This window comes from Borostomias antarcticus (assembly GCF_949987555.1).
Source record: "Borostomias antarcticus genome assembly, chromosome: 11".
Lineage (NCBI taxonomy): Eukaryota > Metazoa > Chordata > Actinopteri > Stomiiformes > Stomiidae > Borostomias > Borostomias antarcticus.
In genome coordinates, this window is record NC_140244.1 from 24,363,099 (window position 1) to 24,381,530 (window position 18,432).

Genomic DNA, 18,432 nt, shown 5'->3' on the forward strand with positions numbered 1-18,432 from the left:
GAGGAGGAGGAGAGGCAGACCTGGCTGTGTTGGAGCACGGGCCTGGACCTCTCCTGAGGACTCTCCTCACTGGGCTCTTTCTCTCACCAATTCTTCATTCTGCTGACAGTTCCCAGACAGCAATCCGATCAGGGCCATATACAGGCCAGATCTGGCTTAGTTCCGGCCCATATATGGCCCAGATCCGCTTGCTATCTGGGTTTAGCTGTAAAGACCGCCGTCCCCTCAGGATAGCTTATCAAACGCCAAACCAAAACCCAGGGGTTCTATGGACTATTCACTGTTGACTGCTTTACGGAAGGGGATGGAAACGACACTGATCAGACACTCACCCTGTTAAACAAAGGTTCTTCAAAAAATGTGTGACAGTGAAATGCATGGACCCCTTTACAGCTCTCACACACAATCTGCCTTTGAAGGGGTGTTTTTTTTTTTTCACTAACTTAATATGCTTCACTCTTTCTCTGACTGGAAGGAGCCCTAAGAGAGCGGTTTGTCTGATGTATACTTTTTTCTTATCAACTTCACTGACCATGCAGATCAAACCAACCAATACAAATGTCCTTTTCTGTTCTCATCAGCTCACACAGTAATATACTGAATAGGCTTTTCCTTAATATGAAGCCCTTAAAAATTAATGTTTAATTGTGATTTTTCATTGTTGAATCATGCATCACAGTTTTATTATATGGAAATTATTTGTTGTTGATGTTAAGCTTATTTCTCTGTTTACTGCCGAGAAAGGATGTCATGTGTTTAAATCTTAATATGTTGAAGGTAATATATACCAGCAATAATACCATAGAGGTGAAATAGCTACACTATCCAATGAATATGTATTTCTATTATTTATTTATGTGAAGTGAAATGTACATCATTTGTGATTATCATCATTTTGTAATATTTCTGTGAAAATACAGTTCCCTAGCTTACTAAGTAAATTATGTTGATCTCTGTCAGAATCTCTGTTGTCTTCTGCCTCCATAGCTAAGGATGTCTGTCGGTACCTGTTGCCAACTTTCTAATTAAAATGTTTTCCTTTTCTTCTCATTTGCATTTATTTTAATGAACATCGGCATTTGCTGCTTTTCATGACCATGACAAAGCATTCACTTTCAACAAGTTTATTTGAGCAAATGTATCAAATTACTAGATTTTCAATAGAACATCAGTAAAATATACTTTTCACAGCATACACTTTGAAGGAAAATATCACATTGTTATGGCAAATCTAAACTTCTGTCATTGCAGGCGCTGTTGTAAAACTTCTCAAACATGTAGGCTACTTGAGTTCCATAGATCTGGGCCTTCTTTCATTGATCTGGCATGCTGATATTTGACAGGTTTCTTCATTGGCTTGCGAGAGAGAAGATGGAACAGTGTCCATGTTCTCATCATAATGGGCATTTGACTGTGGGGTCAAGGTCAGGGAGGTCACCAAGTCAGTCTCCATAGAAACACATATGAATTACACCATGGTTCTGTCCAGTAGCACTGACTATTAACATTTTTGTTTTTACAATGCATATCAATGATACAAATCTGTTAGACTTGATGCTGAGAAAATTCTCAATCACAGGCCAAAATACCTGATAATTGATGAAGTCATACATAAAAATCAAACTAATCACTAAAACAAATAATTCATCTCAAACGCTCAGATAAAAATGTCAAAGGAAAAACTGTATACTTTAGTGACACAAAAAATAGTCTAAAGTGTTGCTGCTTAGTTTGTGAGTCTTATTAGAACGACAGCTCCCTCTACAGGCCAGCATTAGTATAAACTCAGTTCTCCAGTCATAGAGGTTTGGCACGCATTGGCACGCACTAACATTAGTCAACATTCAAACCTTTAACATACTCAAATTAATATTCAAAGTAGAAAGACCACGTAGAAGTTAACTACTGAAGTAATGAAGACAAAAAGTGAAAGCACCGACAGGGTTCCAGATATTGTGCCTTGTCACAGATAGTTTTTAATCTGGAACTTCGTGTGGATTTCCTCCATCTACTTCTTTTCCTTCTTCTTGTCCTGAAATGTAAAAGAAAATATTGAACATTGTGACAAAATTTCACAGTTTTGATGAACCTTCCCTCTGAGTTACTTCCATAAGCGCTGTGTTAAAGGCCCTAAATTATGGGCTGGACAGCGTACCTTTTCATTCATGGCCAGAATAACCATGAGCTTTCTGAAGATGGTCACAAAGTCCAGGAACAGGTCCACACAGTGCCTTACACAGGAGACACACACACATACTTACTTACTAATACTTCAATACAGTAAATGCACCAACATCCAGAAGCAGATGAACTAAGGTTGGCCAAGGACTGACTTGGGCAACTAAAGCCTCACCAGATGTAGTCCTTGTCTCCGTTCTCTGCTTTCTCAATGATGAGTTGAGTGTCAAACAGAACAAACCCACACATGACGACCAGACCAAGGTACATGTGTGCCTGTGAGGAATCGGAAAGAGAGACTGTTTACATCATAGAGATTGATCAATTAGAACAAAATCTAATAGAACAGAACAGAACATACACTAGAACATACGGTATTAGATCTGCAGTGAGTCTTTTTAGTTTTAACCATCACAGGATGACATCAGACACTTGCAAATGAGTGGAAGCCCAACCATGTGATGAGACTGAATGTGTGTGTGTGTTATGTGTATTTACACTACCTTGAACAGCAGGACAGATCCAAAGAACATGTTGACCACAGACACCAAGAACAAGATGGACAGGCCTGACATCAGAGTCCCTGCGGGGACAACCACGGGGCCAATGAATGAGCACGTTAACAAAACATTTGTGGAAAAAAATGAGGATGTCACAGCAGAACATAGATAAGGAAAGGCACCGCTGTATGTAAAGCACTGTGACATCATGTTTACCAATAGAAAATCAACCCCTCATTGTTTAGATTAGTTTATTTAGATCAGGACCGTGCATATTGCTGAACGTGTAAAAAAAAAAAAGTAAATATGCCAGATTGTAGCCCGGAGGCTAGTTTCCATCTGGAGTCCATTGTCACAACTCTTCATACGGCTCCGAGGGGAGCAACCAGTCAAACACACCTTGAATCCCTGGACTGTCCCGTATGGGCATTAAAAGGCTTTATACAACAACTAGTTCCAACCGCGCATTGTGATTGGCCAAGAGACATTCAGAGCCGTGCCAATAACCACAATTTTACCATCACCGGTAAAAGTATCACTCTGCGTTGATACGACATAAGATTGTGAGCAATAAAGTTTATAATATTAGCCGCTAGCTAGCTAGCTAGCTGCTTGCTCTGTTTACTTTGTGGACCAGTCCAACTGGTGCCTATAGCAACGGTAAACAATAGAACTATTCTGTATTGCAGAGGGCTGAAAGTAACGCGATTTAGTTCAACTGAGCACTAGCCCATATTTTTCACAAAAAAAGTTACCAACCGCACAGTCCTGTTGTATAAAAGCAACATGATGTGCTTTATTGTGGTTATTGGCAAGGCTCGTCGGCCATCGTACGCTCCCACGTTGCCCTATAAAATCACTTGCATATAGAGATACCAGAGTGTGTGGCTTCAATTCTTTTACCAGATATCTCCTGTTACCAGCACTCAGGGGTGCAAACGGATCAGGGGTGAAAAAGATAAAGCATGTGAACCCCCTTGGGAGGTCAGGGGGCATGCTACCCCGGAAGGATTTTATTAATATTTTTTTTATATCAGCTTTTAAATGTGGCTTTCCAGTCAATTTTAGCATGAGCATATAGGGATTTATCACATGGTTAATAGGAGGCACTGGTGTTTTTATTTTCACCCTCGTCTCTTCAGGTGTCTCTTTTGCTCCTGCTGTTGGTGTCTCACTTACTGAAACCTGAAGCACACGAATATGTGGCACTCGGTTTGACAGTGAGCCAAAGGGCGTGCGAGTCCTTACTACCGTACTGAAGTCCATAGCTCTAATACAAAGAATGCATTTAGCATGTCCTGGTGTGTTAACCTGCTTGAAGGAATCTGAAATGTGTGCACTGCACCTTTATAAAACAAGATGAGGAGAGAGAGGAGGCGGAGAGGGAGAGCCAACGAGAGGTCCTGACTGAGACACAACTATAGTTTGACTAGTAACACTAACCAGACCGCTAGCTAACTAACCTTAAAATAGATAGACATAGCTACACAACTGACTTTGCCTCGTTACTGTAGGTATCTAGTCTACCGCTAATCGCTAGAAACTACCCACTGAATCATATGGCTAGGAAGCTAGGCTATATATATCCTTCAATACAACTCAAGATGTGGTTCTCATTCTGTCCCCACTGACCCAGACCCACCCCCTTCAAAAACACACCAGATCTAACTCACACCAATCACACAAATGACCTATTTTGGATTCAAAGTGGCGATTTTCACCTAAAGGTGACTAGTGTGCACTCCTGCCAGCACCTCGCTGAGATATCCGACGGTGTGCGTTTTCTCTGCTCTGCAAACAGCTGTGCCAATAACCATGATAAATCACTCCCTCTCGTGTGTTATTGCTTAAATCTAATGTAATGTAATGCGGATGGTCTCCTGTGGGCTTGCGCTCCTACCTCCCAGGAAGAGGTAGCTCCTGCGTTTAGCATAGAGCGCGCTGAGGGTGAAGCAGAGGAAGATGATGGAGGTCCCCAGGAAGGCGGTCATGATTATGCTGCAGAAGATATCACAGACAATATTCAACGCACAGACGTTTTCACACAGAGTAGGTGTGTATCCTGTATGCTTCCTGTATCCTGTGTTGTATTGTTGTAAATGCCCAATGTCAATGGATGATTTCACATTGTGAAGTATCACTGACATAAATGCTTTACCTCGGGTTAATGGCGATGACAAAGTCCATTGCAGGCCCCAGGCCAACACCTGGTTAGGAATTTTGCATAGAAATAGTCTGTTATCTCATACTGATATGAGCTTTAGCAAAGTCAGTGGTAGTTGTCCTGAGCCTCAAACACTTCACCTGTGAAGAAGGCAAACCCTGCTAGGATGGCCAGCCTCCTCTTCTCCGTCTCTGAATTGTGAGGTGTCATGGCCAACCAAAACATCATGCCAAGAGAGCCCAGGAGAGACAGGACACCACCCTGAAAGAGAGAGACAAAGTGGCAGAGAGGGAGACAGAGAGAGAGAGAGAAGAGAGAGACAGAGAGAGACAGAGAGAGACAGAGAGAGACAGAGAGAGAGAGAGAGAGAGAGAGAGAGAGAGAGAGAAACAGAGAGGTGAGGGGGTGTGAATGGTTCTCTGTAAAGCGCATTGTGTTGCCTCTGGGTATGAAATGCGCTATACAAATAAAGCTTTAATTGATTGATTGATTGAATGGGAGTAAATAACCCCTAGCCCTAAGATGGTGTAAATGGGCAACATCACTAGCCAACGTGTTGTCACTGCCAAAGTAATTATTTCTTTCCGATGCCGACTAATCCATTGTGGTGGGGGTACACGGTGCTGACCTGGAACAGGCGGGTGACAACGTGCACGTAGGATCCTGCTGCAGCCACAAACATGCACACCGCCAGGCTGGAGTACACATTTTTCAGGTGCACCTGGGTGGAGTGAGAGCTGAAAACAACATTTAATGTACATAAGAACAACAGAGATATAAATGCAACAGCAAACAAAACAGATCAAGTGCTTTCTCACATCTGGGAGAACTTGAGGAGGGAATCAAAGTTGATGCTGCGGTCAAACACGTTCATGATGACGTTCCCGGGATGTGCACAGATGTTGGGTAGGATGGGAATCTGAAAACAAAAAAATCATTGTTAGGCCAAGTAGTCATTCTTGGGAGATTTCCTGAAAAATCTCAGTTCAGCTCAGTCACTGGTAGTAAAAGTAGTAGCAGTATGAGTCTATATTCTGTATCTCAATTTATGGAACTCAATGATATAACTGTTGGAAAGGCAAGTGCGTATATACGGTTATGCATGAGGACATAAAAGTGGGTGGGTCGTTGACTGTCACAGGTTTCCAACTAAAATAGCGAACGATCTAGCTAGCTAGCTTTTGTTATCAAATAATAACAGCTGTACATGGAGCAGCACAGTGTTGGAGAGATACTCACTGGAGAGCCACGTTAGCACTAGCTCACTGGCCACGGCTGCGTGATCCCGTGAGAGACTCGAGCAAAACTCCACCGTGTAACTTGTTTTAAACGTGTATCCCTAGCTAACTTGTTTTAAACGTGTATCCCTGGCTAACTTGTTTTAAACGTGTATCCCTAGCTAACTTGTTTTAAACGTGTATCCCTAGCTAACTTGTTTTAAACGTGTATCCCTAGTTAACTTGTTTTAAACGTGTATCCCTAGTTAACTTGTTTTAAACGTGTATCCCTAGTTAACTTGTTTTAAACGTGTATCCCTAGTTAACTTGTTTTAAACGTGTATCCCTAGTTAACTTGTTTTAAACGTGTATCCCTAGTTAACTTGTTTTAAACGTGTATCCCTAGTTAACTTGTTTTAAACGTGTATCCCTAGTTAACTTGTTTTAAACGTGTATCCCTAGTTAACTTGTTTTAAACGTGTATCCCTAGTTAACTTGTTTTAAACGTGTATCCCTAGTTAACTTGTTTTAAACGTGTATCCCTAGTTAACTTGTTTTAAACGTGTATCCCTAGCTAACTTGATTGCCCATGTTGTTGACATACATTAACAGGCTACAATTTCAAGTTAACAAGCGTCAACTAGCTAGCAACACTAGGAAACGTGCTAGCTAGCTTGCTCAGCTAAATATCTCGTTAGTTCCCTAGCAAAGCTTTACGTGTAAGGTTATCGCGGAGGACAGGAGTGGAGAGTGACACCCTGCTGGACTGCCATGAACTGCCCCAACAAGGGAACAGGAGTGGAGAGTGACACCCTGCTAGACTGCCATGAACTGCCCCAACAAGGTAACGTAGCACACTGGCTACCATGGCTAGTGGTGGTGCTAGCTATGCCGTGCTAGCTAACGTGTGCTTAGATAAAACAGACGGTGTTTTGTTCTTTCGTTGACTTGCTTACTAATTAGCTACATCTACCACGGCACGGTGCGTTACGCGAAAGACATGGGCCACCATAAACTTACTATGCCAATGTGTTTCTTGTGTGTCGTGTCCTCTCCAGAAACACCACCTTCCTTCCCTTCTCTTCTCTTCCGCTTCACTGTTTTCTGTTTGCAAACATTCCGTGACTGACGTGCTGATGACATCACTGCAACACCCCAAATGGAAATAGATTGTTCCAGTGTCGCTCTTTTCAAATATTCATTGTCTATGGTTATCTAGATTTTGAAAAGAAAACATGAAAAATAAAAGTACTGTCTGCCTGACTCATCAAAATTATTATTTTTCAGCACGTCTTTATGATGAATACGTCTCACTCATGTGAACTTCCCTAGTTCATGAGCTTCAATAGCCCAAGATGACCCTTCTATCTCAAAGATTACACCTACCAGTCCCCTATGTACTAGTGACTAGTCTACCAGTCCTCTATGTACTAGTGACTAGTCTACCAGTCCTCTATGTACTAGTGACTAGTCTACCAGTCCTCTATGTACTAGTGACTAGTCTATCAATCCCCTATGTATAGTGACTAGTCTATCAGTTCTGTATGTACTAGTGACTAGTCTATCAGTCCTTTATGTACTGAAGGAAACCATATTGTTAAAGGCAAGATATAGATATTGCACTTACCCCCATTTGGAAGGCTAGTGACTGAAAATGCAATTTTCTCAGATTTGAGGTATAGAGACCTCCAAAGACCTTTGGCCACAGCAAGTGAAAGCGTTGAGATAAAAAGGTCATCTTGGGCTTAAATTTAACGCTTTTAAACTAGGTACGTTTTCTATACAACTAAGGTTCTATATACAACTAAGGCATAGGTATTCACTATTCAGTCCTGAGAATTATCATTTTGATGAGACTTTGTCAGCCGGACAGTACTTTTTTTCTTTTTAAATCTTTTTGGGGAGGTTGTGGGTGATATCTTAAAATAGAGTTGCAGTAAGCCCCAGAATCTTATTTTCCTGCTTCCCCCAGTGTCAGGATAGTCTGCCAAATCTCATACGTGGTGACTATTTATGCCATTGTAATACCTTAATATTTGCATGTCCATAAATTCACCAGGACCATGTCCCAAATATGTTTTTTTTTGTCCCCCTGAGACCAAACGGGGCCGAGTTGGGGCCGAGTTGGGAGTGCTCGTTATCAACCTGTGATGGACATTTTTAGAACCTTAGAACACACATACACTTATGCACAACAATGACAGGAAAATAAGCAACTTTTATTTCAGCAAATTTTGTTCTCCAATGCTAGTGTATTTTCATGAGATGACAACCAGACCTCTGTTTTATAACACTGTAGCCTGTGTCATGAACTAGAAAATGAATTCAAGATAATATTAACAATCAGATACATTTGGTTACTCATCGCGTTCATCAACATTTCTGTAGTGGTAATGCACACAGTAAAATGTGACATAAATTATAACACATTCAAAACCAAACATGATTGTACCCATGCTGTATGAGCATTCAAGCCTGCTGAATTGTATTTTGTGTGAAACGACAATCAGGTAGGCTGTGTCATATGTTGTATTTGTAATCAATCTTAACCTACAGTAGGTTACAGTATGTCTTTACATATGTTACATATCTGTGTGGATTTCATTATTGCTTACTAGACACCCATGTGCAGTCGTCACAACATCATTGGTACCAGCTGTGGGTTTTGGCACTGTCTTTTGCCCCCCTCCCAAAAAAACTAAAAAAATGGAGAGGCAGAAGGCACAAAAACTAAATCAGTGGGCTTCATCACCTTCCTTGGTTCAAAAACAACAGGGGTATCTCAATGGCACCTGGCCTGGGAGGGGCTTACAGCTGATACAATCAAGAGTGTAGCATGAAAAAAGCTCTTCCACTGCATTGAAATGTGTTAGCCTATAGACAACAGAATAACCATACAAGTGTTTGCATCATGAGTACCACAACAAAAACACAATAGAGTTTTTCTTTACAGTATTTTTGAGCACATTCAGCATGGCAGAGAGTGGGCCTTTCTACATGAAGTAGAACATGGTTTTCTCTGTCATAGTTCGAAAGGCACAGTTGTCACTTCGGGCAAAGTCTAAAAAAACAACAAGTGCAAGTTTTGTCATTTCGCTAACTTACAACAACAAAAATGGGCCTAATGGTCCAAGTGTGACATGCAGCCATGACAACGGCTTACAATGAGCCTATGCTCTCCAGTGTGTCAATAGACAATATTGTTCAAGAGACAATACAATAATTCAAGTTCAAGAGTTTGGTCCCAAAAGCTGGACATGTACAATTCCTTGTCCAAATGGTCCAATAACACTAACATGTCACTGTATGATACAATGCATATTCAGAAAGGACATTGATGGAATGTCAGTAGCTTTTCTAACTTCTCCAAAATTGTCCTATTCTCTAAAATTGTCTTATTGTTGCCAACATCATACAATACATAACACATATCCAGGGAACAGTAAGGATAATATGATGTTGTTATGACCCGTAACAAGACGCTCTATAGTCCATGATTACAGGTGTAGATTGCATAGTGGGGAAAATGTTCAAAGTTAAACAAATATGTATTAAAAACAGAAAATAGTATGCTCCGTTAAAAAAGAAAAAGAAAAAAAACATTATAAAAACTTATTTTGGAAATAATATTGAACAGACTGTTCTTTTGTTTTGTTTTGGTAAAGGCACAATAACACAACAATGTCCTGAGGTCAAATCAGGTCTGGCAGTCTTCTGCTTTGGCAAAAGAACCCCTTTATCACTGTTGTTCACTGAAGTAACTGTAGGTCTCTACATTGACTGCTCTCTCTCAGAGCATCGCAGACAGTAGCTGGGCAGTTCTCTCCCAGACAGTAATACCCCATTCATACCTTCTGTTAGATTGTCTTCAAAATAAGTCCAATGGTCAGCCCAAAGTAATGTTTCTAATCACAGCACACTTGGCTCGCAAGTTTCACCTTAACAAAAAAGCCTGTGAGAGTTTCTGCTTGGGGGCATGTTATGAAGAAGAGATGGGGGGGGGGGGGGGGGATGACAGTGGGAGTTCCAGGGGTTTTGGAGCCTGTAGCTGGGAGATGGACTATGGACCCCGTAGCTGGTCCAGCCTGGCGTAAACATCATCCGCCTGACTCAAGTCCTCAAAGACAGGCAGCAGGTGGAGGAGCTCAGCATCCTCCAGATCATCAAACCAAGACACCACAGGAACCTGGAGAGACAACACAGCCTAGTCACATGACCACTCACTCACGCACAAACACCTCATATTTATTCCACAGGTCCTAACGTGATACGCTAACAGTGCACTACCGCGACATTGCACTGTATCTATCTCAATCCCATTTAATATATACATAGTAATAATCAGAGGTATAGTAGTATCATACAACCATACTGAATCCTAAAAGAGAAAACGGTTGACTTGGCTGGAAGGAGACTCACAGCGTTCTCGGGGTGAAAGATGTAGGAGGCCGGGGAGTTGTCCAGGATCAGGGTCTTGTGGAGCTCTCTGCCCAGCCTGCTCAGGTCCTTGACGTAGCAGCCCTGGTGGAAGACACAGGATTCCCGGAATAACCGGGTGCGGAAGACCCCACACTGGTCCAGCAGGTCGGTGACTGGGTCAGCGTACTAAAGCGGGTCAAGGAAGAGGAGGGGGGGGGGGGGGGGGCATGGGACAGGGAGGGGAGGGAGGGGATAGGGTTTGGATTTTACGGTCAAGCTAAACAAGGTCACCAATATACTTAGTGTGTACATGCTGTTTGTTATGGTGGATATGTAATAATATTACATAGTCAGCATAATAAATAGCATATACACACACTATTATAATAAAAATCTAAATAATCTAAAATGGCCGTAGTAAAGGTGATGTATCCAGGGTAACAGCATGTGAAGTGGGTTGCTACAAGGAATCACTATGAGGGGGAAAAGGCTTACTATAAAAGAAAGAAAAAATACATTTATTTACTTCATGTCTTTCTAAACTCAGACGTACCTATTTAAAATGAAGTCTTTCTAGACGCAGACTTACCCATTTAAAATTAAGTATCTCTAGACTCAGTCTTACCTATTTAAAATTAAGTCTTTCTAGACTCAGACCTACCTATTTGAAATTACATATTTCTAGACTCTTACATATTTTTACTCTCTCTAGAGTCTTACATATTTTCCCCGGTAGAAACATAATGACAGGGTACTAATAAGAACTTGAGTTTTCATCTGAGGGTCAGTCTGTGTGTACCTTGGCCAGACTGGCGGTGAACAGCACACACTCAAACAGCTCTCCCATTCTCTGGAGGAACTCGTCCACATATGGCCTCTTCAGCACGTACACCTGGAAACATCAACTAGCATCAACACTTATGTCTGGAGGTAGCAGACAATCATTCACATTGCCCTCCATATACACTTGCTCACTCCACATTTCCAAGAGCTTATCATGGCGCAGAAGGTCGTCTCAGATGCAGTTGGCACTATCAAATACTACGTAGGGTTGCTGTAATATCATACCATCACACCAAGTCACGGCTTGTCACGGTGTCCATCTCAGCTGCTTGTAGCCAGTTCCTGAAACAAGTAATCAAGAATAGGCCGTGCAGCTGTTAACCAGCCTATCCTGGATTACTTGAACCAGGCAAGGGCCAATGGAGAACATATCCAGATACAGATGATGCTTGTTACACATACACTAGGGAGGCTGTGGCTCAGTGGTAGAGCGGGTCGTCCAATGATCGTAGGGTCGGCGGTTCGAATCCCGCCTCCTCTTGTCCATATGTCGAAGTGTCCTTGGGCAAGACACTGAACCCCAAAGTACGCCAAATGAGCAGGCTAGCACCTTGCATGGCAGCTGCCACCATTGGTGTGTGAATGTGTGGGTGAATGAGAGGCCATTGTAAAGCGCTTTGGATAAAAGTGCTATATAAGTGCAGTCCATTTACCATACACAAATGGCCGATAAAAATCATTTGATGTTGAGTTCTGTGCATTCCTCACACAGAGTAAGAGTTGTTTATTTGCTCATGTGTGTAACTCCCACGTTAATTCACTGCACTGGTAAACATACTCGCAAATGTTGCCGTATAAATATTACATAACGTATTTTGCGGCATGCTCACATAGAGTAAAGTGAATCAACTTGTTTTCTCGCTGACGGTTCCACCCTTTCCCCGCTCAACGCCGCTTCCGTCCAGTAGAGGGCGCCTGGCTCCCACAACAAAGTCATGAGACCCATCCCATTTCAGCTCGGCAAACACGGTGAACACTCCTGCATGCATGCGCATAAATCCCAACATACCAACAAGGCGCACCAATGTCTATAGCACACACCCACACACCCACACATACACACATTCACACACAAGACCACAAACGGGGAGAGATATTACCTGGTGTGTGGTCCCCTCTATCTCCACAGGCACAATGAAGTCTGCGTTACTAATGGGCTGGGGAGAGAAGATGGTGGGTTTGCTCTTGGGAGTACATTCACATGTCGTTACATAACATACATGTACTATATAGAATATACTAGGCAACTTGACCCTGAAGAAAACCATCCCATCAAACAAAGGCACAAAGCATATTTCTACTGTTAGCTTGGGAGTGAGTAAGTTACCGTCTGTCTATCTGTCTGTTTGCCTGTCTGTTTGTCTGTCTGTCTGTCTGTCTGTCTGTCTGTCTGTCTGTTTGTCTGTCTGTCTGTCTGTCTGTCTGTCTGTCTGTCTGTCTGTTTGCCTGTCTGTCTTTTCTGTCTGTCTGTCTGACTGTCTTGTCTGTCTGACTGTCTTGTCTGTCTGCCTGTCTGTCTGCCTGTGTGTCTGTCTGTCTGTCTGTCTGTCTGTCTGTCTTGTCTGTCTGTCTGTCTGTCTGTGTGTGTGTGTGTGTGTGTGTTTCTCTGTCAGACTGAATGGGTGGTACGGCGGTATGTCCGTCCGTCAGACTGAATGGGTGGTACGGCGGTATGTCCGTCCGTCAGACTGAATGGGTGGTACGGCGGTATGTCCGTCCGTCAGACTGAATGGGTGGTACGTCGGTACCTTGAACGAGCTGTGCACCAGCGTCTCGTCCAGGTCTATGACCACGCAGATCTTGCCCTGGTCCTGGGCCGTCACCGCAGGCAGCAGGCTGGGGGTCTCCGACCCCTGGGGAGGGAGAGAGACGCGAGGTCAGGGGGTCAGAGGAGCACCCATAGACCAAAACATCATGTCCTTTCCCCCAGGCTCATCTCCTGCCTGGTTAACGCAGCTCTGCAGTCTCCACAGAGAACGCATGGATTCACACTTGTGTGTTTACAGCCTGATCCAAGCACAGATTCCCTAAATGTTCTTATGCTAATTACAAGCAATGCCCGCCTACACTAGGGCAGTTCACAGGAACATTATATAATTTTGTTTTTTAGCTATTTTCTAAACAACAAGTGAAAGGTCAGTTTAATCATTTGTAGAGGAAGGGTTTACTGGGAAGTGAAACTTGAACTGAGCATAAGATGAACAACACATTTTTTACATACTGTACAGGACACTCATAAGACAGCAGTCATTTCACAACACAGGACAGATAGGCATTGTAATCAAACAGTGCATACAAACACAGGACAGCCCCCATAGGCTCCAACAGTGTAATCAGACTTATTCCAGAGAGCCAGACTTCCCGCAAGATTAGGTACCGGAGGACACTCAACAACGTGAACAAACATGGCATCGTTAGGATCCCTCCTCCCTAGTGCTGTCCAGCAGCTAGAGTAGATCTGACAGGACCACTAGCCGCTAGTGGGCAACACCTTCTATATTATAATACTACTTTTTATTAGCCTTGTGAGACCATCCTGATCGTGTGTGCTCACTTGCAGTCTCTCTCCGCAGATCGGTCTGGACTTCCCCCTCTCTAAGACGATTTCCAAAGACTGCATCTGCAAGCGGGCCAATCAGGGCCCTGCTAGCTGCTGTTCTGCCTCCCAGTGGAACGCAGCCCCCTGATTGGGTCCCGTAGGCGATGGTGTAAAATACAGGCTGTTCGCAAAATAGTAGGCTAATGGAGTCTCCTGGGGCAACGAGCGGCAACGTTAAGGTTAGTAGAATGAACGCAGCCATAAGTACAGTTATTGCAAAAATAGACTCAAAAATGACAATTGAACAAGAACAAGAGTATGCACAAGCGGAGTTTCTCTGCTATAAATAGGTTTTTGCCGTTCTTCCGACTGCATCTGGCAAACGTTTCGTTTCGTTGACTGGCTGAAGGAGTTTGTCTGTCAAGGCAAGTACTGCCCACTGAGATCTTTTGAGATAGGGGGGAAGGCCAGACTGATCTGCGGAGAGAAACTGAAAAGTGAGTTTGTGAGATCAGGATGGTCTCACTAAGGCTAGTATGTGTATCTCCTCCACTGCAAAACCATGAACACCAGCCCCTCCTCGTCTCTCTCTCTCTCTCTCTCTCTCTCTCTCTCTCTCGTCAGCGGGCTCCCAGCGCCGCAGCTTAGCGGACTGCTAGTCACTCAGCTGTCTGATTCTTATCACCTTGGGGGATCAGATGTGAACATCAAAGCTGTTACATAACCGCCAACAGTCACGGGTAGCGCTCCAGAGCAGGTGCAGTAGCTGCTTCGCCGTGCAGTTGGAACAGGAATGACTGCGGTCCTGTAATGTAGGATATACATTTTCACTGGGAAATGTGTAATTCTCCTATGGGGGCCGCTGATGATCTGATGTCTATAGTTACTACTTCTATAGGGAGAAATGCTCTTCCTGCAAACGATGCTGGGCTTGTAAAACACATGAAGAGAAAGCAAATAGTTGTTTTTGTTTTTTTATTATATAAAAGTAAAGTTGTATAGTCGAACATAGTTAGACGTTTGCAACATTTTTGTAAATATGATGTAGCAGCATGTGAGAAACCTTTTTTTGGGAATGATAAGACGGGCAAAACAGTGCTTTTATGACTGTACTTATATAATCTGTACTTATATTTCATATGTCAGTACAAGGTTCCACAATTGCTGGAAAAACAGTCCATATATTCGACTTTCTCCTTCACCACCACCTGCGACACATTTTGGCTGTTGGTAGTCAGTCACAACAACAATACTACCAAAATACTGTGGAATAAATTACGTTACCTTGACAACTGTCCCATTGTCCGGTGACTCTAGCAAGGCATTGTGGGAAGGTGGTAGAGGCTTGGGGCCTTCCTGAGCTCGGAGGCAGCAGAAAAGAGCCTTGAAAACATTACAGCTTCTGGGCTGTTTCAGAGAGGTCCTGCTCACCTGACCTGGTGACCAAGCAAAAACACAAAGCAGAAAAATATCATGAGAAAATGATGTAGTATGTTATAGGTATGTAGCCTACAACAATACAAAACACTGTCACGCTTTTGATCCCAAATGAAAAGTAAACATCTTCCATTCCATACAGAAATCACATTTTAATGAAGGAATTGTGGGGATAATATGTGAATCTATCAACAATATTTCTTTGGAAAAGCCAGGCTTTGACAGACGGTTTCTGGCTGCACACAGACATAGAATGAACTCCCTTCCTACAGGCATGCATCCTCTCCACTAGGGATGGCCCAGTCTGCACACAAAATCTGTTTTTAATGAGGACGCTGGAAATGGCTGGTACATGTTATATAATCACAGAGGGCGGGAAAACCCACACTTTTCAGCTGCAGCAGCAGCAGTACCTTCTACAGAAAAACACAGACAACATTCCAACCGTTTCAGTCCAAGACCTCTGGTTATAGAGCAAGCCAGTTCAGTCACACCTCGCTGCTCCATGTAGCCTTTGATCAGCCACCGTAAAGATGAATGGCCGACGCCAGGCTTCTGCCACAGTGAAAAACACGTCAGGAGATTCTTCACTTGGCTTGGTTCTGCGCGTCTTTCTAGTCTGTGCATGCCGCCTTTAGCATGTATGGATGAGTGCCACATCAGGGAATTCAATAATAATATGAAGCCTCTATTTTGAGTCTTATTTACAGTACTTATAACATCCCCCTACCTAACAACCCTTTTCACCTTCACATTCCCTTTATGGAATATGCAGGCCACAGGCATGGTCTTATTACACAACATGGTCGGGCAGACAAAGGCTTGGGCCTTGGTGGGTCATGCAACACCAGCACTGAGTTTAGGGACACTTCCTGGAAACATTGACCTGGACAACAGCCTGGTGGTGTGTATGTTCAGATTCAACACTGTGAGTGCAAACCATCCGAAAGGAATTCCTTTCTGACCATATTTGGTAGAACTATTAAGATAATGTATCAAAATGACAATAATAAGACTAAAAAAAAACTCTAAATAGTTTTAAGACATTCATTTATTCTATGCTGTACATTCAAAACCATAGCTACAGAATAACACACATATGGTTGTACTGCTTAATAAACTACATTAAGGTCAATTCCTGATGCTGTACAATATGGGAATTAAACATAACCAAATGCCAAAGACCATATTGAGTGCTAGTATAGACGCATGCAAACAACAATCTTTGAAACCGCGCTTACAATGGGCGACTGAAGGAGGGCGTATGCAGAGGGTGTGTTTGTGCATTCCGCTGTCAATACCGCGGCACCGGGTTCCCTATTTCTACCATTATATATTCCTTCCATTCATTTTCCGTTTCAGCTTGATTATCGCACAAAAGCACACATGGTAACACAATAACATGCACGGTAGGTGTTTTATAATCTGTAATATTTTTTTGTCATAACAATCGAATAGTGCAGTACCACTGGCGCGCACTGATCTGCGCTGATCTGTCGCCCCGCCTGAGAACAAAACAAGTCTTTGCATACTGGGGCTGCCTGCCCGTGGAGACAGATGTGAGTATGTACCAAGGAGGCTGTATTCACTGGAACGGTCCTTCACAACAGCCTGAAAACGGATTGATAATCATTCTATGATCATTTGAATGATTCCGTTATTACCAGCATTTTACGGACGGAATCACACGGTCAAACTCGCAAATAATCACATCTTATATAACCGTAGAGCTACAGGGCTCAGCCTATATGACAGGCTAGAGCGATGTCGTAATTCCACATAGACTATCGCCTAGCCTGGCACCCAAAATACTCAGTTGAACAAACAGTGATAATGGGGAGACCTATGCGTAATGAAGGATAAATATATACATTTTTACAGCACAATACAGTTCAAACGGACGATTAAATTAGTTCTCATTGGCTTTCAAATGATGGGGTCAAATACATTCTATGCACTATTTCAGTATTAATCTTTCAGATTCAAATGGTATTTTTTTCAGAGTAATCATTCCTCCCATGCCCCTGCAAGCGTAGGGACTACTGAACATCAGAAATACCCTATTTACATAATGCATTTTAATAAACAACTATAGGCTACTGACAGACAATCCGTGCAAACAGCATGTTTCGTATCGCTATTAACTGGGATTGAGAAAGATTTCTGCCAACAGGCAAGAGCGTATGCGCTCGAAATGTCGCGCGCAATATGTCCGCGGCGCTGAACTGTCAAACGAGCGCACTAGAAACATGTTCTCAAAAACGTTTGAATGCATGCATTTTATTACCACACAAACCTCTCGGTATCAGCGTGATAGATAAAGAAAATCTTAGAACACGTTTTAAGAGAACTAAATATAAAAACAAGAGCCCAATAGCCTACCTGCTTTCGGTGACAAATGAATGTCTTCTTTCTGCACTTGAGTGATAATAGAACTTTCCATCTGACAAGCGCAGAGCCCTCAAAATCCAATCCGTTCCCCAAACACTGATAAGGAGCCTTCATTAGGTTCTATTGGCAATTGACTAAATTATTGCCTTGATAAACTGTCATCCGTGGCTGTGTAAGAAGCAGGATGAAGATTACAATTAATCAGTTACAATGTTTCTTTATTCCTCGCGTCTTCTCTTGCTCACAATGGGAGGGGCAGGCACTTGGATATGTTTTCGTATTTGCGATCCCTCTTGCTGCTCTAGGTTTAGTTTATCGTTTGTATATTTCTGAACGGCCCCTTCCTGCCGCTGCGAAGCCCTCACTTCACTTCTGCTCCAACAACATGGAGAATCCAGGAGACACGAAAACAACCGAGGAAATGGGGCAACGGCGCGGTTTCAAGGTCCCCTTACTACAGATAAACAACCTCGGCGAACATACATTGGAAAGAAGAGAAAAGGACCACGGTTGAATCAGTCGAAAATGTTTATTTTAATACAAAAATGATTGTAAAGATAATTCGATTGAAAATGTCGATGTTTGTTTTTATCCGGTGCTTTGTTTTTCTTCGGCTGGGACTCCATGGGTGCCTTGAAACCGTTACTCGATCCGGATTGGACCTTTGGAAAGTGGGAGTTGCAAAGGCATTCCTCTCCCTAAGCACGCTCCACACTGAAAACATTCCATCGCTGGTTTTGACAC

General features: G+C 42.8%; 2 protein-coding genes across 2 annotated transcripts; both read right to left on the reverse strand.

The window, feature by feature from the left end:
• Positions 1–1,128: 1,128 nt before the first annotated feature.
• On the reverse strand, positions 1,129–7,163 carry LOC311315615 (putative Bax inhibitor 1). Its single transcript, XM_084446309.1, has 10 exons — positions 7,080–7,163; positions 5,661–5,761; positions 5,471–5,579; positions 4,983–5,103; positions 4,837–4,885; positions 4,579–4,676; positions 2,682–2,761; positions 2,354–2,454; positions 2,156–2,231; positions 1,129–2,032 (listed from the first exon to the last, which is right to left on the reverse strand). The coding sequence occupies exons 2-10, from the start codon at positions 5,714–5,716 to the stop codon at positions 2,009–2,011; spliced, it is 714 nt and encodes a 237-aa protein (XP_084302435.1). The 5' UTR covers positions 5,717–5,761; positions 7,080–7,163; the 3' UTR covers positions 1,129–2,008.
• A 1,101-nt stretch (positions 7,164–8,264) lies between these two features.
• ctdsp2 (CTD (carboxy-terminal domain, RNA polymerase II, polypeptide A) small phosphatase 2) lies at positions 8,265–18,047 on the reverse strand. Its single transcript, XM_084445849.1, has 7 exons — positions 17,680–18,047; positions 15,145–15,296; positions 13,070–13,174; positions 12,422–12,478; positions 11,278–11,370; positions 10,479–10,664; positions 8,265–10,245 (listed from the first exon to the last, which is right to left on the reverse strand). The coding sequence occupies exons 1-7, from the start codon at positions 17,738–17,740 to the stop codon at positions 10,120–10,122; spliced, it is 780 nt and encodes a 259-aa protein (XP_084301975.1). The 5' UTR covers positions 17,741–18,047; the 3' UTR covers positions 8,265–10,119.
• Between the last annotated feature and the right edge of the window lie 385 nt (positions 18,048–18,432).